Source organism: Sarcophilus harrisii, chromosome 1 (assembly GCF_902635505.1).
Source record: "Sarcophilus harrisii chromosome 1, mSarHar1.11, whole genome shotgun sequence".
Lineage (NCBI taxonomy): Eukaryota > Metazoa > Chordata > Mammalia > Dasyuromorphia > Dasyuridae > Sarcophilus > Sarcophilus harrisii.
Genome location: NC_045426.1, coordinates 142,778,428 through 142,804,911, shown reverse-complemented (window position 1 = coordinate 142,804,911; position 26,484 = coordinate 142,778,428). Strand labels below are relative to the sequence as shown.

Sequence of the window (26,484 nt, the reverse complement as noted above, 5' to 3'; positions counted from 1 at the left end):
AAAAACTTAAGCATACTAGATGAAGGAATGAGCTACTTCCTAACTCCAAGTTAATTATTTGGCAGAGAACAAAAATATATTACCTTTTTAATGCTATCAAAGAACTACTCTTATCACCCTTTCCTCTCATCTCTTCTGGAGTAGAGTAGAAAGGGACCTGGTTCTAAAGTCAAAAGACCTGAGCTTGAATTTTGCCACAAACTAGTTTAGTGACTTTGATCAAGTCATCTCTCTCTGGGCCCAAGGTTCACTCTATACAATTAGAGTGTTGGTCTATATGGCCTGTTTATAATTATTCTTGGTAAGTAGTAGGTGCTATATAGATGTTAGCATTTGGAAGAAATAAAAACATTGTGGATTTAGGTTACAGTAACTATCATCTCTATTATTCAGTTTGTTCCAGGAGTATCTTGAAGATGCTTTCAGTGAGTCTGCATATAATAACTTTACATCCCCCTACTTTTCCAATCCCATAATATTGGTTAATACCTTCCTTAAAATATTACCACACATTTATATACAAGTATATGTATAGTTTACTTATAGTTATATGTATATTTATATTTATTTTGTTTACTTAAATTTATCATGTTTATATTTGTATATCATATCTATATCTCTGTGTGTATAAAATATGTATATGTGTGTGTATACACACACACACACACACACACATAATGTTTTATGTGGTGTCTCTCCTACTAGATTGTGAGCTTTCCTTTTTTTTTTTTTTTCCCCCTACTCCCAGCACTTTAACACAGTGCCTGGAGCTTAGTAAGTGCTTAATAAATGCTTATTGATGACTATTCGTACAGGTGTTATGGTCTACTAACAGAATATAAACTCCTTAAAGGAAGGAGAGAAGAAAATAAACATTTATTAAGCATTTATTATGTGCTAGGCAATATCTCTTGATCCTTACAACAACTCTGTGAGGTATGGGCTATTATTGTCCCAGTTTTACAGTTGAGGAAACTGAGGCAAATTTGAAGTGATTTTCCCAGGATCACAAAGCTAGGATAGGAAATGTCTTTGGGTTTGAAGTTAGGTCCTGCTGGGCCGAGTAACTGCCTATAAAGGGCAATTTTGTATTGTCTCAGTATATAGCATAATTGTTGTTGCTTGTTGATTTTACTTATTCCGTTACAAAAAAATAGTCATTTTAGATCATATATAGGCCACTAAATATAAAAGCCTTTTAATCAGGTAGCAGCTTGTCTCAGTATGACCATTTCTATATTGAATTCCATCAAAAAAAAAAAAAGCTACAAAGAAGGCTCTGAGAAGTAATTGACTTGTCAGTTATCACACAGCTAGTAAGTGATGGAGGCAGGTTTTGAACCCAGACTTTCAAAATGTTTTTCCATTATGCCCTAGAAGTTCTTACATAAGCAGATAATAAAGTGCTTTGTAAAACTGTAAAACACCAAATTAATATTATTTATTATTTCTTCCTCAGCCCTTTTATCACCTCCTGACCCCACTGTTGGAAACTGCCTAGGGAGTTGCAATTCCAGACAATTACCACATTTCAGCAGTTTAGCTTTTGGCCCATACCTCAGAACTGAAGTATCATTAAAAAGAATTAAATGGTAAATAATAACATTTCCATTTTACAGGTGGCAGGATGAATTTAACCAAGAAGAGGGCAAGAGAGCCAGGGGAGAGGGAAAGTTTCTAGCTAAATCAGTAATTTCCCAGCAAAGTAAAAATGAGGTTTCCTAATAGGACTTGGTACTTTTTGCTATGTTGTACTTCAAAGGATTTAGTGATTCTTATCTATCCCTAGAAATTTGAACAAATTCTGTAGAAGCATAGGCTTTATCCTTTCCAGTTGGTTAATCCTCTATCTGTCAATCATTCATGTAAGAGCTGAATAGACTATAAATTCACATTTCTGGAGCCACATGGCCAAAATAGCACTTTATATTCAGTGTGAAATTCTTAAAAATGAAACCCAGCTGGCAGGCTGGAAGGGCACTCTGTGTGTGTGTGTGTGTGTGTGTGTGTGTGTGTGTGTGTGTAGGGGCTGTCAGGATGTGGATAAGTGGTGTGTGATATCTCCAAGAGCTTTTCACATGTTGTGTCTATTCAGTAATTTTTCAGCATTTACTACCAGTACAAGTGAGTTTTCAAAAACTTAATCCTAAATCAGCTGTGTCATTTATAACAGTTCATTAAAAAAAAAAAATCAAGATAGAGATTACTTTGGGAGACTTGGAAAAATCTATCTGCCCAGAATAAAGGAATAAACTATCCAGATGGAATTGGGGAAGTAACAGTGGGAATTTCAATTCTTTTAGGCCATTGGAGTATCTTTTAATTAATCCCTCCACACACTTAATGCATTGAGCACTAACTTGAAAAAGTGAATTCTCCTCCCCAAAGAGAACAGTTCAGTTCCAGAACCCAGCCCTAACGATTTGCTCATCTTCATAATACTCGACATGGCTTTCTTCTCTGGGCCTTATAGGTAGTAAGTTTCCTCATCTTTTTATTGGCTAATTAAAGATCATCCTCATATCAGAAGTGGCTAAGCAAAGCCACCAGTGAGAGTCTTTAAGTCCCTGGTTCTAAGCTTTGTAACTTTTCCATACTAAGCAATAGGAGTTCGCACAAGTCAGGTTGCAATACCAATGCCAGAATACTGTACCAGGCCATCTTGTGTTGAAGGTTGAAAAGAATACTGGATTAGGAGTCAAAACACTTGAGTTTGCATCTGAGTCTCTGGGGTGATCACCTAGCTTTTCAGTTTCTTCATCTGTAAAATAGGAATAATAACATGAGCACTATCTACCTTGTAGAATATCTGTGAGGATAATGGGTAGTGCCATAGACATAAATATCTAATATGTATGTATGCATATATGTCAGGTGTTACTACTGGAATATTTCTGTACGTGTGATTTCATAGATGTACTTTAGATTCAGTGGCCAAAAAGCATCTTAATTTACCAGTTGTATGTTTTATGAATGAGTGTTGCATTTAATTTCCTAACAAGAGTGCAGGTTATTCTTACTCAATTGTCTGATCAGAAGCATCCAAGAGATAGGACTTTATTTGTAAGAACCACATTTTTTCTAGAATGGTATAGGTTAAAACTTATCATAAGTGAGCTTTAAAATACTTACCCTCTCCTAAGACATTCTGAAATCCTAATAGCAAGCATGATTTTTCTTTGGATTGCTATTTCAGTACAATAATATGATTTACAGATCAGTTGGAGAAATTGAAACTATCCTTACACAATTGTACACAAATATCATGTATGTATATCACCTATTGATATTATATAACATACATGCAAATAGAATCAAGTCTTTGTAAACATAAAATGAAACATTGATTTAATTACCATGGGAAAGTAAATCCCAATATGAGAATTTACTTTATACAGCAGATTATAAACTGCTCTGATTTAATCTATTAAGTTGCAAAAATTTTCTTAAAGCACATAAAGGTTAAATGACTTGGCTGGGATCAGAAAGTTTACTGTTAAGTATCAAACCTGACTTGAGCTCAATCCTGAAGCATCAACCCTGAACCCAGGTTTTCCTGATTCCAGACTAGTGCTATCCACTCTACCATGATGCCTCAGTTAAGATATATTATTTCTCATTTTTATTGACATTTGTTTTCATTTTAGGAGGAAAAATATGAATTGCATTGTTATTTTCTTGGAGTCAGCCAAACTAATTCTCTCCCTCCAATATTATAAGAGCATTCACTTTTATAGAGGGAAAACAGGGAAGAAAGGGAGAGTGTTTCAAGGTCATAGTAATTTAGTGGCAAAGGAAAAAACAGGTTTCCTTCATCAAGCAATAAATTTACTTTGTATCCAAAGCAATGTAACTGATGTGTAGCCCCTGAACTGGCAATTTGGAATTCTCATTTTCTTTTATGGGTAGATTGCATTATGATTCAGTTCTTATCCTTTTTTGGTTTTTCCCCTCCAGGTAAGTGGGAATGGATGCCATCTTCAATGTACTTTATAAAGGCTTTTTGAGGAAAATGATTTTTTTCAATGTTTTGGCACCTTTGAATTAAATATATTATAATCAGAAGCCTAACTCGATGGGGCAGGGGAGAGAGGGGGTGGGGTGGGGGGGAGGGAATCAAGGATCTGTCCTAGCCTCCAGCATCCTGGAGAAAGATGGTAGTGTGGTAAATTTTCTTCCCTGTGGTAGTGTGTGAAATTTTCACACCTCACATCTTTCACTGGAGGATTTCTATAGGGACTGGGGAAAAAAGATCTAGCACCAAGAAAGGATCAAAAGATAGAATCACATGCCAGCCAAGGATGGGAAAAGAAGGGAAAGATGATGTCACCTTTCTCAGAGTAACTATAGCAGGAATCTGACACATACTTACCTCCCCTCCCCACCCCCACCCCCACCCCCCAAAAAAATGTAGACATGAGTTTTTTTTTTTTTTCTTTTTGCTATTGTCAAATCACCACAGATTGTTCTCTGTCCCTGTTTCCATCCACTCTTACCTCCCAAAACAACTGTTTTTGTCCAAGGTGAAAAAAAATGCCCAATATGTCTTTGGTAATTAATTTGGTAATTAAACCAGGTACTCCTGGTGTGTGTGTGTGTGTGTGTGTGTGTGTGTGTGTGTGTGTGTGTGAGAGAGAGAGAGAGAGAGAGAGAGAGAGAGATACAGAGACAGAGAAGGAAGGAGGGGGAGAGATAGAGAGATCTGAAATATTCTTTAAAGAAAATGAATGTTTCTATAGGAATTTTTAGTGGCTCTAAATTCTTAATGATATCCTATCTTAATAATAATTTTGGTTTAGGCATTGGCTGATTATTCTATTCCTTGAACTAGCCTTTCAAGTGACAATATACATGGTGTCCCAAAAGTGTTAGTGCAGTTTATAGCTTTAATATCTTAAAATTTAAGCTTTTCCATCACTTAATAATTTTTAGGCTTCTTAAAATTTAACCTTCAGTGGCTTAAAACTGCGCTAAGATTTTTGAGATATCAAGTCTACACTTCAGCATGAAGTCTTTAGACTATAATTTCTGAGGACTGCTTATAACATAGCTTTCTTTTTCCCAAGACAGTTTCTAAGCTTGTATTTTTTAGTTGTCACATTTGGCTAGGGTTAGATATACTTTGCCGTCATATCCTGAGGTTCAGTGGGCTGAAACTTTATCTGTGTGTTCTTTCTCCCTATTAGGATGTGAATTTCTTGAAAGTAGAAACTGTCTTTCCTTTTTGTGTTTAGTTAAGCACTTAGTACTGTGCAAAGAATTTTTTATTTCTTTGATTCATATTCATGAGTTATATTTTGATTTTATTAACATCTTATTTTTTCATTTAATATGATTTTGATTGATTAAAATAGCATAGTATTGTGGAAATTGAACTTGGAGTCATGAAGACCTACCTGGGTTCATTCTAGCTTCTAGCACTTGCTAGAAGCCAAGGAAAATATCATTTAATATCTTTAAGCCTCAGTTCCTTCATCTGTAAAATGGGGGAAGTTACCTGTATCACAGATTTGTTGTGACAATAGAACGAAAAAAGTATGTGAAACATTTGGAAATCTTAAATTGGCCTATAAATATCCTAGTCATTATACCTTGTTGGAATTTTTTGAGTTTGGGGTGTTTGTTGTTGTTGTTGAGCCATTTTTCAGTGGTGTTGAACTCTTCATGACCCTATTTGGGATTTTCTTGCCAAATATACTGGAATGGTTTTGCCATTTCCTTCGCCAGCTTATTTTACACATGAAGAAACTAAAGCAAACAGTGTTATGGGACTTGCCCAGGGTCACACAAACTAGTAAACATCTGAGGCCAGATTTGAACTCAGGGAGATGAATCTTAATGATTTCAGGCTTGGCATTCTACTACCATACCACCTAGCTGCTCCATTCTTCTTATTGGCAGGTATTAATAATAGTTCCTCATATTTTAGTGCTATAATGTTGAAACTTTAGATAAGTAATCCTCAAAGTTTGCTTTCCTCTTCATGGAGGAAAAAAACAAATAAGATTTAATCTCAACTCAACTTTTAACTTTGCTGAGACTATTTTTTCTTTGTTAGTTTCCAGATCATTAGCTCTAGGTAAAGAAAGAACCATTGAATGTGATGGTATGATGTCTTTATGCATCTGCCTACTCATTGAAGGGACACCAAGTGTACCACTGGGTTTAGTAAGAACATGTAGAATTTTCCCAGACAAGGTTTTTTTTTTGTTGTTTTTTTGTTTTTTTTAAGCATATTCTCTTGGTTGTTCTAATCAAAAAGCAGTTGCCTCTGTGCATTTAGGGTAGATTGTCAAACCGTATTCAGTAGTTTTAAAGAGAATTAAAAGTGTGATTAAAAGTGTGAATTTCAGATAGGAAAAAAAAATCCAATCACCTAAAATATAAAGTCATTATCACTCAAAGTCAGGTTATTATTATTACTATTAGCACATGCTTTCAGTAGAACAAGAAGTCAAGATAGGGGAATGTTATTTTGATCCCTATCTTAAATGTGAAAGATGTTATCTCATTCTTACTTTTGGGGCATGCTGAAGCTGCACAGGCAAGGGGTAACGTAAATGCAAAATGCTTTCTACCATACAGTACCACTGGGGAGAATGCAGAGGAATTGCCCAGTTTTATAAAACCATTTCAGTAATTGCCGGCAGATGCAGTTATGGATAGTTGATGAGTTTCTCATTCTAATAACCCCTGACCTCATAAAATATAGAACTCGGATATGAAACCTAGATTTTATAATGCCAGACTTTTTACCCCCATTTTCAGCATGTGCAGTTGACTTACATCAAGGTTTTTTTTTGTTTTGTTTTGTTTTGTTTTGTTTTTTTTAATGCTTTAAAAGAATCAATTTCATGGTGAATGCATTTAGTTAAGCAAGCCATTTAAACAACATCTTACTCGTGTGTAGCAGACCATTTTACAAGTATCTGATAGTTTTACAAGCCTCTGTTTCAGACAAGCTAATTGGTTGTCTCTGATATGTGAATTTGAGCCTTTCACTCATTAACTTCCATCAATGTCCAGCACATGCTTTAACTAGTCTCTTAACTAGTGGATAGGGATTTTTATATAGTCATATTGTAATCCTTTTTGTCAGGAAGAAGTTTTCCAGGACAGACTATTAAAGTATTACAATATTTACTCCTTGGAGATAAGTTTAGTGGTTATATAATATTCTCTTAGACAGGAAAGATATTGAATTAGACTGCTAAAGAACTGTAATACAGAATCATATTTCTCTTTTGATATTGCTTGGTATCAAAACAAATATTTTCCAAATGAGTGGAGAGAATACAAAATAAACATGTTCACAGAAGCAAATAGAGGGATGTTGTTTATAAGTGTGAATGTGCCCATAAAATATATATTCTGAATCTTGTTGGGAACAATCTGATATTTACTCTTTCATACAAAGACAAATACAGTTATATAGTTTTTATTATTGTTATCGTTGTTATGGAGATTTTGCACATAAGTACTTTTATTCTTCTGAAATAAGAATTGAATGTTTTGTTTAAATGCTTGGATTAAAGGAGCAACATAAAATATAAATATGCTTTGGGTGTTGATTTCTAAAGAGACTCTTTTTTTCCATGTTTTTAGTCTTGGCTGGATCATCATCCCACTTCCTCCCCCACCTCGGAAATGTGGGTATACCTAAGGCTCCATCTTGGGTGATCTTTTCCTTTCTCTCTACATATTCCCTCTTGTGATTTCATTAGCTCATAAAGATTCAGTTATTACCTCCACGCAAGTAATTCCCAAGTCTATATATCCAGCCCAAGTCTCTCTTTTGAGCTCTAGTACCACATTTCCAACTCCCCTATGGTCATGTTCAACAGGATGTACCATGGACATTTTGAATACAACATATCCAAAAACAAACCTCATTATTTTTACTCCCAAACCCACTCTTCTTCTTTACTTCTGTTTCATTTTTTTAATTAAAGCTTTCTATTTTCAAAACATATGCATTTTTCAACATTGACCCTTGAAAAACTTTGTGTTCCAATTTTTCCTCTTCTTCCTCCTATCCCATTCCCTAGATGACATCGTTTCCCTATTTGTGTCACTATCCTTCTAGTCACCCAGGTTCATAACTTCAGTATACTTCAGTCTCTCACATCCCATCATTTCCAATTAGTTGCCAAGACTTACTGATTTTTCCTTCCACAAAATTTCTTGCATGTGACCCTGCCCCTGTCTTTCTACACAGCCACCATTGGGGATTGACCCCTGTGCCTAGAGTATTGCAGTAGCCCTATAGATAATCTCCCTGCCTTTAGTCTCATTGCATTCCATTCCAATTTTCACCAACCTGCCAAATTTGACAATCAGAAAGCACAGGTCTAACCATGTCCCTTTCCTGCTCCGGGGGCTCCCTGGTACATCTAGAAGAACGAATAGACTTTTGATATTGAAAGCCCTCAACCCTTCAATCTCCCTTTTCCAGACATAGTACACATTACTTTTCTTCCCACATTCCAGTCAAACTGGCCTACTTGTTCTAGTGATGGTCTACCTCCTTTCTGAATAACTCTGTATCTCTTGCCTGGCTCCAGAGTCAGGGCAGATTGTCCTTTTGCTTCCTCTTCTCCATGGCTTCTCTGCACTCCCTGCTTCCCTCCCTGGGATGCCTCTGTGCCACCTACTGCATGAGGACTTTGGCAATTCTTACAGGGCCAGCATGCTTCTTTCTCTCTGAAATGATCTAGAACTTACAGCACATCTATTTTACATTTATTTATATATATACTTTGTTTCCTCCAAAAGAATATAAGATCTTAAGGAAAAGGATGATCCTCTTTTTTGCCTTTGTGTTTCTAGCTCATTGCTTGACAATCAATGATGCTTCATAAATGCTTGCTGGAGGTATGGCATAGAGGTATGGCAGGCAGCTTTCCAGAGTACAAAATGTCAGACCTGAATATAAGAAAACTCCTCTTCCTGAGTGCAAATCTGACCTTAAACTTGCCCACAGTCACACACACAGTAAGTGTCTGCCTTAGTTTACTCATCTATAAAACTAGCTGGAGAAAGAAATGATGTATTACTCCAGTATCTTTGCCAACAGAACCCCAAAAGGGTTACAAAGAGTGAAAGATGAAAATTACTGAAAAAAAAGAGACAGACACCAGCACATCAATAAATAGGTAATTTTGAATGTCTACAATATTTAAGCAGTTACTGAAGTCTCACCTTCTCCATGAAGTCTTCCTCAACTAATTAGAGAGAGATGGTGACTTCTTTCTAGCATTCTGATTCCATAACTCTTTCTTCATTCACCTTTTTCTATATAGAATACAAATATGTTATATGCTATATAATTTACATTTTTTTCCAGTATTGATTCAGTCCATGTTAGTAAACATCTTTGCCCTCACTACTACCAAGGTAACACGAAAGGGAGGAAGATGTTAATTAAAAAAAAAAAAAGCCCAGAAACAAAAACAGTTCTTGATTTGATCATTCAGTTGTAGAGATAAGACAAGCTCATAATAAATCATGAGAAAGCAATTAAGCCCCACACTTATGTGGTGTTGTGGAAAGAGCATTGGATTTGTTGTCAGGGGACCAGTGTCCCAACTCTGCCACTAACCAAATCATGGGACTGTGGATAAAATCTTGGGGAATATCTAGCACAAGTCCCCTCATTTTTACTTGTAGAGAAAATTGAGACCCCGAGATAAAGTGACTTAGCAATTTTTACTTAAGTGGGTTAAGCAAAGTAATTCTAGCATTGTCTATATAACCTTGAATAAAATACTTTACATCTCTGAACTCACTTTCCTCATTTTTTGGATGAGGGGTTGGACTAGATGATTTCATAGTTTTAGAGAATTTGAGAACTGGAAGAGACCTTAGAGACCCTCTAAGCTATACATTTAAAAAGAAGACTAAAATGTTAAACTGCCCATGCCTTTTGACCTAGAGATGTTATACCTGGGTGTAAACTCTCAAAAAAATTAAAAACATATCTCATAAAAAATAAATCATTCTTTTTAGCACTTTTTGTAGTGGCAAAAACAAACAAAAATGCTGGAAACAAAGGCTATGCCTATTGTTTTGGGGAATGGCCAAATAAATTTTGGTACATGAATGTAACTGAATAGAGGTAGGGGCATAGAACCAAAATTACAGAGTAGAGCAAGTACTCAGCCAAATTCTCACAACATTCTCCTTCAGATAACTTAAAAATAATCATCAAATTTAATTCTAGAGTGTCAAAATCAACAAAAGGTCAGAGTGATAGAGTCTCCCAGCCCAAGACAACATAGGAAGTCAGAAAGAGCAATGTATGACACAGAAAAGGAGGCTGGCCTGGAGCCCACAGGGATAAAACAGCAGTAATGGGATTAGGTTGTAGTGATAGAAGAAATACTAGCTTTGGGAACTCTCAGGCCAGAGATAGTAACTACTCAGAAAAAAATGATAATGAACCTCTATGCTAATATTGAATGCAGAACCAGATGCTGTTTGGCAGTCCTATTGCTGAAATCCACTTCTGGGTCATAGTTCATGTGCAGAGAAAAGTACTTTCCATCCAGAACAAGTAGGAGCCCCAAAGAGCAACCATTTAATAACCGTTGTCTATACCTACTTCTGAGTCATAGTTCAAGAATGGACAGTAACCCTGAGAGACAGTAACACTTCAGAAAGAACCCTGAGGAGCAGTATTGATCACACTCCCAAGGAGTAAGGGACTCTTCATGGATAAGAACCAGAGTGAAGACCAAGAGAGCTTCCCAGGTCCTGTCGTCTTGGAAGCAACAAAACCTTCCAAATTACCAGAACTTGCTCTGAAAACAAGAGTGTGGAAAAAATCTGATGCTGGAGACAGTGCTCCTTTAAACCCCATGCTGGGAACAGAACCGATATTAATATGAAGTTCCAAGTCAAGAAATAAGAGTGGAAAAAATCAAAGAACAACAGCAACAACAATAAAAACATGACCATAAAAAGCTACTTTGTGGACAGGAAAAATCAAGACACAGATTTAGGAGACAAGGGAGTTAAAAGAGCTACAAGCAAACTCTCTGGGGGAGAAGGGGAGAAAACTGGCTTGGACAATTATTCTCAAAAACAGATAAGAATAAGAATCAAGATCAGAAGAAAAATTAGATAAAGAATGAAAGCAAAGGAAGAAAATTACGAAAAGACAATAGCTTGGTAAAAGAGGCACAATAATAAGAGGCTATAATAGATACAGAGAAGCATGGGAAGTCACATGAACTCATGCAGAATGAAGTTACTTAAATCAAGGAAATAATATACTTAATGATTATAACAATGTAAATAGAAAGAATAAGAAAATGAGATTGAGTGCTACATTTTGACTAAGTCTGGCTGTACAGAAAACCAATATACTTCCCTCATTTCTTTTAAGAAATGGAAGACTAGATTCTTGTATGTACTATCGGATTCAATTGATTAGCCTCTTTTACTGAATTGCCTTTTTCTTGTTTATACACTATGTTGCAAGAAGTAACTCAATTAGGAGTGAAGGATATACTCAAAATCGAAGGTGATACAGAAACAAAAGATATCAGAAGATTTGAGAAAAAACTTAAATAGCTCATCTAATAACTCTTATTTTTACAAATTAGGAAGTTGAAGACAGATACTGCAGTTAAGTATAGTTATTGACAGAATCAGGACTGAAACCTAGGCCTATTATCTCCTAATTTTAAGTTCTTTCTACTGAGGGTATCCTAACTAAAAAGCACCACACATGACCTAAGTGATGTGCTTGGGTGTTTAGTGCTTTTAGGAAATGGGTGATGTCCTTAGAAGAAGTCTAAGAATGGTTTGAGATAAGTGAAATTGCCAAAAGATGTGCCTTGATAGAAAAGTATTACTTTATTCTCTTGAAAAACAAACTGTTCAAGATTACATGGTGATAAATTTGATGGACATGGCTCTTTTCAACAGTGAGGTGGTTTCAGGCCAATTCCAATGGACTTGTGATAGAGAGAGTCATCTGCACCCAGAAACAGAACTGTGGGGATTGAGCTACAGATCACAACATAACATTTTCAATTTTTGTTGTTGTTTACTTGTGTTCCAACAATTTTGGAACACAAGGTTTTGCAGAGGTGAATGTTGAAAATTATCTATGTGTATGTTTTGTTTTGTTTTTGTATTTTGTTTTTTTGCTGAGGCATTTGGGGTTAAGTGACTTGAAGTGTTACATATCTGAGGTCAGATTTGAATTCAGATTCTCCTGACTTCAGGGCTGGTGTTATATCTACTGCACCACCTAGCTTTGAAAATAAAAAGCTTACTAGTGGACTTATACCCCAAGGAGATACTAAAGAAGGGAAAGGGACCTGTATGTGCCAAAATGTTTATGGCAGCCCTGTTTGTAGTGGCTAGAACCTGGAAAATGAATGGATGCCCATCAATTGGAGAATGGTTGGGTAAATTGTGGTATATGAATGTCATGGAATATTATTGTTCTGTAAGAAATGACCAGCAGGATGAATACAGAGAGGCTTGGAGACATTTACATGAACTGATGCTGAGTGAAATGAGCAGAACCAGGAGATCATTATATACTTCAACAACAATACTGTAAGAAGATGTATTCTGATGGAAGTGGATTTCTTTGACAAAGAGACCTAATTCAGTTTCAATTGATCAATGATGGACAGAAGCAGCTACACCCAAAGAAAGAACACTGGGAAATGAATGTAAACTGTTTGCATTTTTGTTTTTCTTCCCAGGTTATTTTTTAACCTTCTGAATCCAGTTCTTCCTGTGCAACAAGAGAACTGTTTAGTTCTGTACACATACATTGTATCTAGGATATACTGCGACATATTCAACATATATAGGACTGCTTGCCATCTAGGGGAGGGGGTGGAGGGTGGGAGGGAAAAATCGGAACAGAAGTGAGTGCAAGGGATAATGTTGTAAAAAATTATCTTGGCATGGGTTCTGAAGTTATTATAATAAAAAAAATAAATTTAATTTTAAAAAAAGGAATAAAATACTTTGGAAAAAGAAAAATAAAGTAAAAAGCTTTATGGGGCAGCTGGGTGGTGCAGTGAATAGAATACCAGCCCTGAAGTTAGGAGGACCAGAGTTCAAATCCGACCTTCAGACACTTTATACTTCCTCGCTGTGTGACCTTGGGCAAGTCACTTAACCCCAATTGCCTCAGCAAAAATAAATAAATGAATAAATAAAAATTAAATAATAAAAATTTTTTTTAATAAAATAAAAAGCTTTAATAAAAAAAATTTTTTTTTAAAGAAATACAAGCTGTATAAATGATAGTAAGGGCCAGTCATAGCCCATCAAATGTTCAGGTCACAAAGGAAGTGATAAACTCATTGCCTTCCACCAATATTGTATTTCTTAAGTGTGTTAAAATCAAGATAGCTACAGTTTAATTTCATTTTTATAATATTTCTTTCACTTTTTGAAAGAGCAGAAGTTTTCCCCATTAGCTTTAGTATTCTGAGCTAATGAGGATTGATAGTTTTGTTTTTGTTTTTGCTTCTTCAAGAAAATCCTAAACAGCCTTTACAAATCTTCACTGATGCCCACATTTGTTCTGTTGAATTTTTTAGTGTTGACTGCTGCATTTCTTTGTATCCCCAGGGTTTAGCACAGTGCCTGGCACATAGTAAATGCTTAAAAAATGCTTGTTGACTCTCTGTCTTAAGTTTGTCAGCTTGTCAGAGGATCTTTAGCCTAGATCCTGATCTGAATAAAACTGAGGTAAAGGTGTTAGAATAATTTAGATGGATAGAAGTTTATGTAAACTCTGCCATCTCAGTTAGCAAAGGAAGCATAATAAAGTATAATCTCTTTCTAGAAATTTTAGCTTCTAGGAGCTCTTGAAACTTTCAAAAATCAGGAAAAAAGACCAACAGTGGTCCCTAATTGTTCTGAAGGCTCTTACAGGGTTTTTTCCTTTAATTTCTTTTACAACTTGTATCTTAGATTACCTAACTATAGACTACATATTCAAATTTGACCTTTTTGAAAAAAAATGTTACTGGTAATTATAATCAGCAATTCCCAAACATCTATAAAGTAATATTACAAGACTAAATAACATAAAATGGTAATTAAACAATCCTTATTGCTGCTCAGTAAAATACAAACCATCCTACATTTATAGCCTATTCAAGAGTATGACAAAGTTTATTTGGAATTAAAATGTATTTTCCGTGAATGAAGTATGTTCTTCATCTAACATCATTGCTTAGTTTTAGTTTCATTATTTGTTTTTATATTTTATGACATATTTAGTACCTTTCTAAGGATTTCAAAATTCTACAGTCCATACAAGGAGAAGGAGAACAGCTGTTGCCTCTCTCTCTATCCTAACCTTTCTTTGAACAAGCTGCCAAGAATGTACTCTGAGGAATCTTAATGATGCTGGGGTACTTTATCTCCTTTCTGAAGGCCCAGTCTTGGAGTCCCAATGTGGGCAAAGTTCTTGCTTACTTTGGTGAAGATTACCAAGGCAGGATTCCCAGTGATCTTATAAATAAGACAACAAAGCTTTAAAGGTTATATCCCATATCTACACTCACACTGCCAAAAAACAAAACAAAAAAAAAATACAAAATTGTATTTTGTGTCCCCATTTCTGTACATTCCCATGTGTAAGTAGAGAGTATCTTCGGCCTTGCATAAAATCTTAGGAAGTGCCGTACCATGTGTGAAAGTTCTTTCTGGGTTAACAGGAATAGGAAGGAACTCACAAAATCACAGCCTTGGACATTCTTCACTCTATTCATTCTCACTTAACATCTACTTAATTGGAACCAAGGAATAAATTTCTCATCCTCTTTGGCTTTATTTCAATCATCTTTCTTGTAATTAAACAATGACTACAGTTTTATAAGGGAGCTCACTACCAAGATAAACTAAATCTGAATGAGGACTGTTTGTCTGGTATTTGGAAAAATAAAAACTTTGCAATTGAGAGGATTTTAAAATACAGTAGAATTCTACCCTCCTTCCAGTAGATTGTAAGCTCTTTGAAGGTAGGAACTGTTGAATTTCGCTCTTTGTATATCACTGGTTCCCAAAATGGCACCTTACACTTAACAAGGTGATTTACAAGGGGAAAATGAATAAACTTGAATAGAATCAACATCATGCATGTTCACTTTTTTCTCATTTTAGACTCCATGTTCTTTTCTTTCATTGGTACCTATAGCCTATAATATCTTTTGACTTCTTTTGAGTTTCTTTCTTTAACTTATCTAACTCCATTACCAATTTTTTTTTTAAATTTCCTCTCTTGCCAGTCTTATCCATTATCTTCAGCATTAAGTCCTTTTGTATTTTTCAGAATCCCTTCTCACTTTTCTGCCCAGATTATAGTCTAAAATTAAATCACTTTTTCTGCAGGTGAAGAGAAACTCTCAAAGATTCCTTTGTTTCTGAAAGGTTTTCTTTTCCCCAATTCCCTTTATCCTATTTGAATTGTTCTTTCTTGTGACTTATTTAAATTCCAAATAGCCCTCTTTTTAAAAATTGACTGCTTTTCTTCATGTCAAACACATCATATATGGGGTACAAGAAATCAGTTTCAAAAGAAATTAGTGGGTGAAATAGGCAGTTCAAAATCATGTCAGAACCCCCAAATCTAAGAATGTTAAAGAGTCTAAAAGATTATCTAATTCAGAGCTTTTTAAACTTTTTCCATTTGCAATCTCTCTTTTTCCAAGAAATTTTTATGTGACCACAGGTATATAGATATGTGAGTAAAGTATACAAATCAATCATTTGCTAATAATCATAATTTTTATTCCCCATATTCAGTTATGAGACTGCATATGAGATCATGAATCACAGTTTAAGAAAATGGAATATAATTCAACCCTTCATTTCACAGAAGAGGAACTGAGACCTATCCAGTACAGAAAAGTAACTTATCAAAAATTCAGCCAAGTTAATGAAAATTTTGGCTTAAGGACTGCTGAGACTTGGGCATACTACCTTGAAGGCCACAAATATTTTAAACTGATATTTCAAATTTCTAAGGGACCACAGATGAGAATTCAGAATTTCTATTGACTGATTGTGCTAAAGAGAAATGGATAAGGTTGGAAATTTCCAGGATTGAATTATTCCCATTTATCCATATGCCCTGCTTTTATTCTTCTTTTTTTTAACTTGCTGGTTCATCCATCCTCTTAACATCATTTCCCTGGATCAGTTACATCAATTTTTGATCTGCCCCCTTCCAACCATGATTAGATTTCAGATAAGAAATAGAATATCTTCCTTTCTACAAAATGCAATCATTTAAATTAGTTAGGAAATTCGGGTCTCATTACTTAAGAATTACATTCAACTACAAACCATTCTCCAATTGATAGTCAAAGGATATGAATTTTCAGAAGATGAAATCTCTCTGCAGACACATGAAAAAGTGCTCCTAATCACTTTTGATTAGAGAAATCAAAACTAAAACAATTCTGAGATACTACCTTATACCTACCAGAGTGACTACTATGACAAAAAAGAAAAATTATAAATTTGGGGAAGTATGTGGGAAAATTACGACACTATTGCACTGTTGGTGGGTTGTAAACTGATCCAGTCATTCTGTAGAGCAATTTGGAACAATGCCTTAAAAGGCAACTAAGTTGTGCATCCTCTTTGACCCAGCAATAACACTACTCGGTTGGTATCCCAAAGGGATTTAAAAGAGAGAGAGAGAGATGTGAGGGACAAACTTACATGTACAAAAATATTTATAGCAGCCCTTTTTGTGATGGCAAAATATTAGAAATTTAAGGAGATAACCATCAATTGAGGAGTGCTTGAACAAGCTGTGATATATGAATGTAATAGAATATTATTGTACAACAAGAAATGAAGAACAGGCAGATTTCAGAAAAACCTAGAAAAACTGGTATGAACAGAGGCAAAGTAAAATAAGCAGAACCAAAAAAAAATTGTACACAATATCAGCAACATCGTGTAATGATCGACTGTGAATGAATTACTTAGCTCTTCTCAGCAAAACAATGTCCAAGATAATACAGAGGACTCAAGAAGAAAAATGCTATCTACATGCAGATAAAGAACTGATGAACTTTGTATGCAGACCGAAGCATTTTTTTTCCTTTACTTTATTCTTTTTCATGGTTTCTCTTTTTTATCTGTTTCTTCTTTCACAACTGTGACTAATATGGAAATGTGTTTTATATGACAGTACATGTGTAACCTACATCAAATTGCCTATTGTTTTGGAAGAGGGAAAGGAAGGAAGGGGAAAAAATTGAGAACTCAAAATCTTATGAAAATGAGTCATTAAAATTGTACTGATATATAATTGTGAGAATACTATTTTTTAAAAGATAATTCTATTTATCACCACTTTCATTCTAAATTTTTCTTGTTAATCAATGATAAGATTTAGTATACTAAGACTATCTTGCTTTATTGTGTCAAAATACAATGATTTTGTGATTCTTCCCCACCTATTTCAATAATTCCCCTATGGCATATCCCCCAAATCACTGAAGATCTTCCTCATTCTTTTTTGTTATAATCTTAAGTACTAGTATCACAGAGGTTATCCCTATTTTTTCCTTTCCAGTCGTAATGATCTCTTTTCTTAATTTTTTTTCAACTTATCTTTGAGTTAGAAGCAACTGGTAGTGAAGTGGATAAAGCACTGGTCCTGGAGTCAAGACCTAACCTCAAAATGCAGCTTCAGAAACTTAGTAACTCTGTGATAAATTTTACCTGCTGTAAAATGGGAACAGTAATAGCATTGCCTATCAGAGTGGTTGAGAAAATCAAATGAAATAATATTAGTAAAGTGCTTAATACAGGACCTGATAGTTTATAGGCACTGTATAAATGCTTGTTCGCTTTCCCCTTACACTGTGAATCAATGAATGTCTAAAAATTGTTACCTCTAGATTCTGGAAACTGGTACATATTTTGTCAAGTCCATCTTCTCTTCAACATCAAATATCATATCTTCCACTGAAATCGAATTCTGATTTTGCAATTTTACCATAACCAAGGAAAATACATCACTTTAAAATACATCATTAAAAAAAAATGACCCTGAAAAATCTGTATTGTTTCATATTTGTCTTTTTTCCCATTTCATTTCATTTAGAATGATCTGCCTTAGCTAATTGTTGGTCTAATAAAGCTAGTTTATTTCCCTTATATCTCCTTTTTCACTCTTCCATGAGGTTATTTTACTCATAGATTTCCATTTCCTCCTCTCTAATGTTGTGCCAGTGATGTTGTACTAAAAATTAGTGTTTATCATCTGGGCAAGGAGATTTATTTTTTCACTGGGGCAATTTCTGGATTCTTACTGTCTCCTTGTGATTACCATCATACATTACTTAAATTTCTCTAAGACATGAAAGTCAATGAGTGTCTTTACTTTTGTCCATTTCTAATTTTTTGGAGATAATTGCTTCTTTAAACAGGTTGAACTAGAAATTTTACAATTGAATGCATTGTCTTTTTACCTTTGCACATTGATCTATCTGACTTACACTGACAACTGAGTCTGAAATAACTGCTATCTATATCATGTACAGTTATTTCTTGTATAAGATGTAATTAATTTCCTTTTTTAAAAAATTCTGCTCAACACTTGCCACATTTAGCACCTTCTCTGACTCTTCTTGAAGAAAATATTTCGATTTCCATAATTGATATGCATACAAATATATGTAGAATTGATCACAATAAATTTATGTGAATTGGAAATCTGAAATAGACAATGAAGTCCATTTCATTTGTTTGTAAGTTCCTTGTAACTATGTGAGTTATTATAGTTGAGAAAAGACTTTTAATTATTTATTTTCTCAAGGAAGTATTATAAAAAAAAACCCTACTAAGTGACTACTTTGTTTGGTTATGTAATGTATCACAGTTATACAGCTGCCACAAATGTAAGCTTCAATGAGATGGTGTCAACTGGTGCCTTTTGCATTAGGACCTTACAGTAAGGGCAATATTTAAATAACAGAATATATTCAAGCAAATTATCTTATACTTTAGTGTTATTGAAGAGAGTCATCATGGCATAACAAAAACATTTGATAGGTTGCTTATGAATGCTGTGTTTTTCCATATTTGGGTTAGAGACAAAACTGCTTCCTAACAAATACCCACTCTGTGGGTATCCCCCAAATAGCCATAGCCACAGGTATGCCAGACAGCTGTACTCTGATGTAATTCCCATAAGTGCTGTCTCCAGAAGCTCTTGTGCAATGATCATTGTCTTCTTGTTTCAGCATATTTCAGCAGTTTGGCTGGGACACTTCAAGCATCTAATAAAGAATCCAGAAGAAAAAGTCCTGTCAAATTAAATTCATTTTCCCAAAGCATTTTGCTCAGTGAGTGTGTGTGTGTGTGTGTGTGTGTGTGTAGTCAGCATTTTCAGAAACACAAAACCTAGGGTTATGAAAAGCTCTGTGACAAACATATGCGCCTGCAATATCTGATATTGCTGTTGTGCCAAGACTAGTTTTGAAATTGGTATCATTCATGTGGGTGTCTTAAGTACTCAGCCAGTAAATAGCTGTTGTCTGCCAGTAGGGGGTGTGTGCTAGACATTCACTTGGGTTAGAGGTCTAAAAATCTCAAGTTACTTGGCCCTCTTTGCCAGCTGCACACCAGTAGCCTTCTTTATCAGATGGCCATACTAAATTTTGTTTTGGGCAGAGTTTTTTGTGCTGCTCTCGCTCTCTGCTTTTATATATAATGTCATGTGGTTACCACCGCCCTAAGCTTCTGCAACACTGCATATGTACGCACGTGTATTCTAGTGAATTTTCAAAGCTTAAATATTTACAATAGGAGTCATTGACTGACATTGATTTTTAGCTTGTTTTAAGTTTTTCAGTTTGTTGTTCATTATCAGTTTATATGTAGCCATTATCTAGAGTCAGGCAGCCAAATAGATACTCAATGTGGCTGGAATTGGCTGTAAAAGAATGCTAATATTTAATCAAAGTATTTATAGGAAGTTGTTCCAGGGGATGTTATTAATATGACAGGGATCTTTTAAAGTATCAGACTTATTTTTCATCTCATGCATTAATAGTATGTAAAACACTGGCCTACATGTCAGTGATTAGTAAATTTGTCAAAAGTAAAAACTTTTCCAAGCTGTACAGTTGCGTATGTGTACTATGTCTATTGACGTGAGTTCTGGTTAATCAAACATTACATTGCACCATAAGTACAAGTTTCAGCCATTTTGGGTCCAACTGATGCAATCTCTCCATCCTCACTTTTTTTTTTTTTTTTTTAGTAACAGATCCTGTGAGGCTTTGGAAAAAAATAACACTAATGAATTGAAACTTCAATCCTATTTAGAGCTATTGACTGCTGTGTCTTATACAACAAATTTATGCTTGATTCCCCCAATCTGTCCTCCAAATCTGTCCTGTTCTGTAAATCCTTTTCTGTCTTTCTGCTGTTTACCAGTTTCATCAGATCAATAAATAATGAACTTCTTCTATGGATAGGAATGTTGGTAGAATTGGAAACAGTTCAGTTTTACTGCCCCCTTAAAAATAAATTATACATGATTCCTTAAAAAGAGGGTGAAAACAGTGTTTGTTTTGGGGTTTGAACATTCATAGAAATATGAACCATATTATCTTTGGGGACTAAAGATGTGGTTATTTAACAATGTGTACATGTGATATTTAGCAATGTAAGGATTGGCACGTAATAAGAGAAAGCATTAAATCTAGAAAGCTTTCCATTAGTAGCTATGTGATCAGGGACCAAGTCATTTAACTTCTTCACACCTCAGTTTCCTTATCAGTGAAATGGGAAATGGAGATAATGAGTGGTTGTATTTACTGCATGGGATTCTTGGAAAGATCTAATGAGAAAATTATTACATATGTTAAATGTCAATTTGTCACTTTTGTTGCTCTTGATTCATCAACCCTGGCTGTCATTGCATTCTGATCTCAGAATGAAACTGCATTTTTAATGGTTTTTGAATTAAATTTTCTTTTTTTTTTTTATTGTGAACTTAGTCAACACTAAATACATTGGAACCTTTAGCACTATATAAAATCAAAAATGGCACGTAGTCTAATTGTTAAATGGTTCACCCTGAAACCTTGGTAAAACTTTCTTTATATAACATTTTGATGGTTTTCAGATCATATGTGTATAAAAAAGAAGATAAAACAAGAGGGGCTTTATTTAAAAAACAAAGAAACACTTAAATATACACAGAAAAATTTTACATGAAATTGACCTCATAGATATATAGTTCCTTTTTAAAAGACATATCTCAGGGGCAGCTAGGTGGCTCAGTGGATAAAACATCAGTCCTGAAGTCTGGAGGACCTGAGTTCAAATCTGACCTCAGACACTTACCACTTCCTAGCTGTGTGACCCTGGGCAAGTCACTTAACCCCAATTGCCTCAGCAACAAACAAAAGATATATCTCAATATGCATATGTAAAAATGTGTGTGTGTGAATTTAACAAGATAGTAATAGAATTGTTGTGTATTGCCTTGTATACTTTTTTTTGTTTTCTACAGTACAGTTTTTAAAAATAGTTTTACCGATTCCCTCTTTTGCATATCTATTATTACTCATCAACATGTTCTCTTTTATGTTTATAGTTTCTCAAAGTTTTAATTTAGTTGATAGTTACTATCATTATATTCTTTGACAGGAGAAATATTGATCCTAATTGTACTTATTTATGAGTATAAAAAACATTTCTTATAAACATCCATAACTAAAGAAGTATATCCTGGCTTAGTTCATAGAGTAAGATATCATAGGGATTGATATCAAGGAGACTTTTGTTCAAATTGTGCCACAGAAACTACCTATTTGACTCTAGACTAATCATTGAATCATTATATACCTCAAACAATTCTACATTTTACCTACTAAGTCATAGCCTAATTATAAACTGTACCAATGAAAAACATTTCAACTAGTGAATTCCTATTATATTGAAATCAAAAATCCTTTGCCTATCTATCTGTATTACAATTTAGACAAAAAATGTGCAAATCAAGTCATCTTTCAAACAATCTATTTTCAGTATGTCAGTGTTAAGAGAAGTATGTGTAATTATAGTGATTAATGTAGATTGGTACCACATTTTTAAATAGCATGAAATAGTGGCCATTTTCTGGAATCAGATTCATCAAGGTAAAACCCTGGAAATTTTCCATGGCACACATTTTTTTAATGGATTTTGTTGACCGAGAATGTCTTTGAATATTGTTTATGCTGACTGGTAACGTGTTTATCTGTCATTATGTAAAACCTTGCTCATGTTATAAATATACCACATAAACATGACAGAGTACGTATATGAGAATAGAAAATATATAGAGAATGTACATGAAGAAATTTAACCAAAAAAAAGGTTTTTCAAACATTGATTTTCACCTTGCCCTAAGAAAAAATAACCAATAATTTTGTAAATCAAAAGATTAGCCATTACCTAGTACCAGGTTTATAATACTCAATTTTACCAAGATCCTATTAAATCAGTATCTTCTTCATCAGTAAGAGCCTAACTTGTGATGGAATTTTGTTAAACACATTTCAGGAGTAGTGGTATGCAAGTCTTTAGTGATTAAAAGGTGGCAAATGCCTGACCCCATTTGCCAGTTGTGAATTCAATCCTCTATACCCCTTTTTTCCCATAGGCAACAAAAACACCAGACTTTTTAGAGAGTGATTTCTTTTTGCTAATATTGGTTAAGATTATCCACTTATAAGAGATGCTTTTTGTTAAATGTTAATTTGTCTTTTGAGTCATAGAGGGGAAAAGAGGGGGGGGGGAACATTTTATTTGTTTTTCTGACATAATTTACATATAAACTAATTGATTGTTGAATAACTTACTCACAACTGTCCAGTGTCACAAAGTACCTAGTCACCAGTGCCCCCAGGCTCCAGAGTGCAATATTCTCAAGCTGTTTGATTCCTTTGAATTGATTTTGAGTTTCTGCCATCTTTAGTATATTTAGCTCTGTGCTTTCAGTGCTTGCAATTCCTTCTCAGTTTCGATAGGACCTCCCATGCTGAGAAGTGGATGGGCATTATTAGTGACTTGCAAGCAGCTTGATTACTCACTCCCTAAAGAAAAGATGTTCAACTCACAACATAGAACCTATATTATAAGAACAGCTATTAATTGGCCTCTTAGGATGGCCTGGCTACCCCTACCCTACTCCTTTTCCAAATGATTGTTATGGGAAAGAGTGGATTTTTTTTTATCAATAAAGTGTTTACCTTTTTTTTTTCCATAGATCAAAAAATATTTTGAACTTGAACCACTTGCACGAGGAAAACGCTGGATTCTGCAACCCTGTTCACTAGATGACATGAATGCAATAAAAGACAGCTTCACTCAACTGATACATTTGTTAGAAGAAAAGAACCCTGAACCTGTAAGAATGTGAAAGCTAGAGAAGAAAACTAATTCTTGGAAGGTCCTTGAACCTAGCCTGTTTGTTTCTTGTTTTAATTTTATTTTGGTATCAAAACTATTAACCGCTTTAAAATCCATTTTTTTCCCCTGCAAGTATTCCAGATTCTGTTTCATCTCTCTATTCAAATAAATATTCTGTAAGTCAGGTAAATTATCATTGATATTAAAGTCCAAGTACACACTACTGAGAGAGAATTTATTCTCTATTTACCACTAATTATTCTGTTCATTGCATGTAGCTTCCTTCTATTGTTAGGAGAACCTCCATGATCTGCCCTGTGCTGAAATGGATGGGAGTTGAGTTCATTTAGTGTCAGATATTTTGTGAAGGATGCAAAACTACTCACAGTACCTTGACTTATTTTCCAAAGGGGATCTATAAAATATGTTATGTAATATGTACACCATAGAATTTTTATGGACCTTCAGATACTCAGAAGAGATTTAATTTTAGATGCTGCCCTCGTGGACTATTTGACTACCTAGAATGGTCACCAACAGTTCCAGTAAATCATCCTTATAAGAAGGAATGCTCTATTGATGCAGGATTGGCTTTGAAGTGTCACTTAATGACAACACAAGTGATTTTGGGGTTGATTACAACTCGAGTCTCATTCTCCACTCACTTTAAAGGCATAGACCATTAATTTTGTGTTTGAATGGGGATATCCAAGCACAAATTCCTATCAAGATGTACAGGTATATTAAGAATGATCTAGACTTGATAGAAAAGAGAATGAGAATCTTCATAAAATCAAGCTGCAACAAAATTATCAGTAAGTTGTTTTATTGTTTATAGTTTCTTTTAAGAAATCTTTAGAAGATTGATAGAAATGAAGGAAATAAGTTTTTTTTTTTTTTAAATAAAACAAAATTATGGAAATGATTAAGAACAGCCAAATGAAACATATGTAAAATTGACAGTGGTTGTCGTGTTAGTGGCAAAGATTTCAAATAAGGGATCATTTGTATCATTCATTCATAAAGTGCTAATGTATTTTAGTGGTCTGCTAGTGCCTCTCCACATTAGATGAGGGTCTATCAGTGTTTCTATTATAAACCTCTATTTTCAGAGGTTGACAACTTGGCCTCAACAATTTGCTCTGGGCTAAATGTTAATGCATTTGTTCTTGGCTCAGCTTCAATTTTTGAACTAATTAAAAATTAATCCATTTAATTGAACTTCTAGAATTGAAATGGAATGAAATGTATTGGTTTTCTGGGGTTTGATCCCCTTTTGTCCTCCTGAAACTGAAAACAGATTTCTGGATGGAGGGCTTTTAAAAATTAAATTTTCTAGGCCTTTGGTCCATAATATGGATTAGGGCCTTTGGGTCCTTATAAATTTTTTTTTTTAAGTGGATGAACTGTAGAAACCCTTATAATACACCTGAGCAGTAAAAACATGTTCTTACTTTTTGTGCAGCATAGACTATCCCCACACACTGCATTGTAGGACAGGTTGACATAATGCCTCATCACTGCTCCAGAGGACAAACAAACATCAGACCCTTCATGTTATTTGAATGTAGTTTTTGTGGTTTACTAGCATAGGTGGGTTTTAATGAAATCATCACCTTTTAAATGTTTGAAAACTTCAACTTTTTTTATGATGGATCAAAAAGCTCTGTAGCAAATGAAACCCAATTTTTTGTCCAAGGTGTTCTTGAATATTTTTAATACTGTGTAATATTTGAGCAGCACATACTTTCTATTCTGATGACCAGGATCTCAAGTTCCTGTTTCATCTTGTCCTGTTGTGGTTCACTGTCTTAGAGTAATAAATCTGACCATTAGGGATTGTTTTCCCTGCAAGTTCATTAAATGTAGAATATTGTCTTTTTAAGATACTGTGGTTTAATGCTCTGAAACCATCTGTTAAATGACTTCCCGTTGTCTGTGGGGGTATGTCTGTCTGTGTGTGTGTATGTGTGTGTGTAAAAGTGGGAGAGAGAGAGAGAGAGAGAGAGAGAGAGAGAGAGAGAGAGAGAGAGAGAAGGAGACAGAGAAGGAGGGGGAGGGAGGGAGAGAGTGTTCATTTGTGCGCCAGTGTTGGGCTTCCTCTCAGACCTACGACTGTCTGCAGTGTCTCAGCCGTCAGAATGAAAACATTATCAATCAGTACCCAACAACAGCTGTTTTTGACAAGTTTCTGTCTGACGCCTAATGCTTTACAACTGTCAATAAGGCTCCTTCTTTGTCTAGCAGTTCGGAGCTTGCTGTCTCACTGCTTCCGCGCTGCATCCTGTCCCTGTAACTCTAGAATTTGCCATATTTTAGAAATCCACATGGGAGAGAGGGAGAGACAGAGAGAGACAGAGACAGACAGACAGACAGAGATTCTTATTTGCTGTGTAATGTGCCACAGGTGTCTTGGTTTGCATATTCAAGTACTATATAGGAAAAAAAAGTCTGTGATGTATTACTTCATTTAGTTTTCATTGTATTTATGGAGTTAACAATTTTTGTACCTTATGAGCTAAAGCAGTTGCCTTTTTGTAATGGCAATTAATTTATATTACAAGAGTTTGTATCTACTGTAGTTTATGGTCTTGATTGCTAGTTAACTGTCATGTTATCCTGTCTTTATACTAAAAATACAAGCATCTATACTTAGAAGTTGACCAATTCTTGTGGACAACTGCCAGGCGGGGGAAACTTGTATTGTCAATGATTTATACGTGATTTCCACTATCTTCAAATGAAAATAAACGCTGAGTAGAATTGATGTCCTTAGCCTGCCTCCTTTCAGTTTCAGCTTTTGGAAGCCCTGGTTTTCCATTTTCGTTTGTGTTGGTTATTGATACAAGGTTCTCCAAAATCAGTTCTGCTGTTCTTGGGTCAAAGAACCCTTTGAAGTGATTAACTTAAAAGCCAAAACAAGTGCCTTTTCACTTAATTTGTCTTTGGCAGTAGTTTGCTTTCATTCATTTCCTTCAAAATGAGTGAACAAAGTTCAATTTAAGAATGCTAATGGAAAGTGGCATGCTTCAATCAAAACAGTGTTTTATTATATTTCCT

The 26,484-nt window shown here is 34.8% G+C and overlaps 1 protein-coding gene across 1 annotated transcript in view; it reads left to right on the top strand.

Moving 5' to 3' along the window:
- The window catches only part of ARL15 (ADP ribosylation factor like GTPase 15), a 496,737-nt gene extending 470,546 nt beyond the window's left edge, over positions 1-26,191 (top strand). The window contains 1 exon segment of the mRNA XM_023495746.2: positions 23,282-26,191. Within this exon segment, the coding sequence (XP_023351514.1) occupies positions 23,282-23,434 (153 nt within the window). The 3' untranslated portion in view covers positions 23,435-26,191.
- Positions 26,192-26,484: the final 293 nt, after the last annotated feature.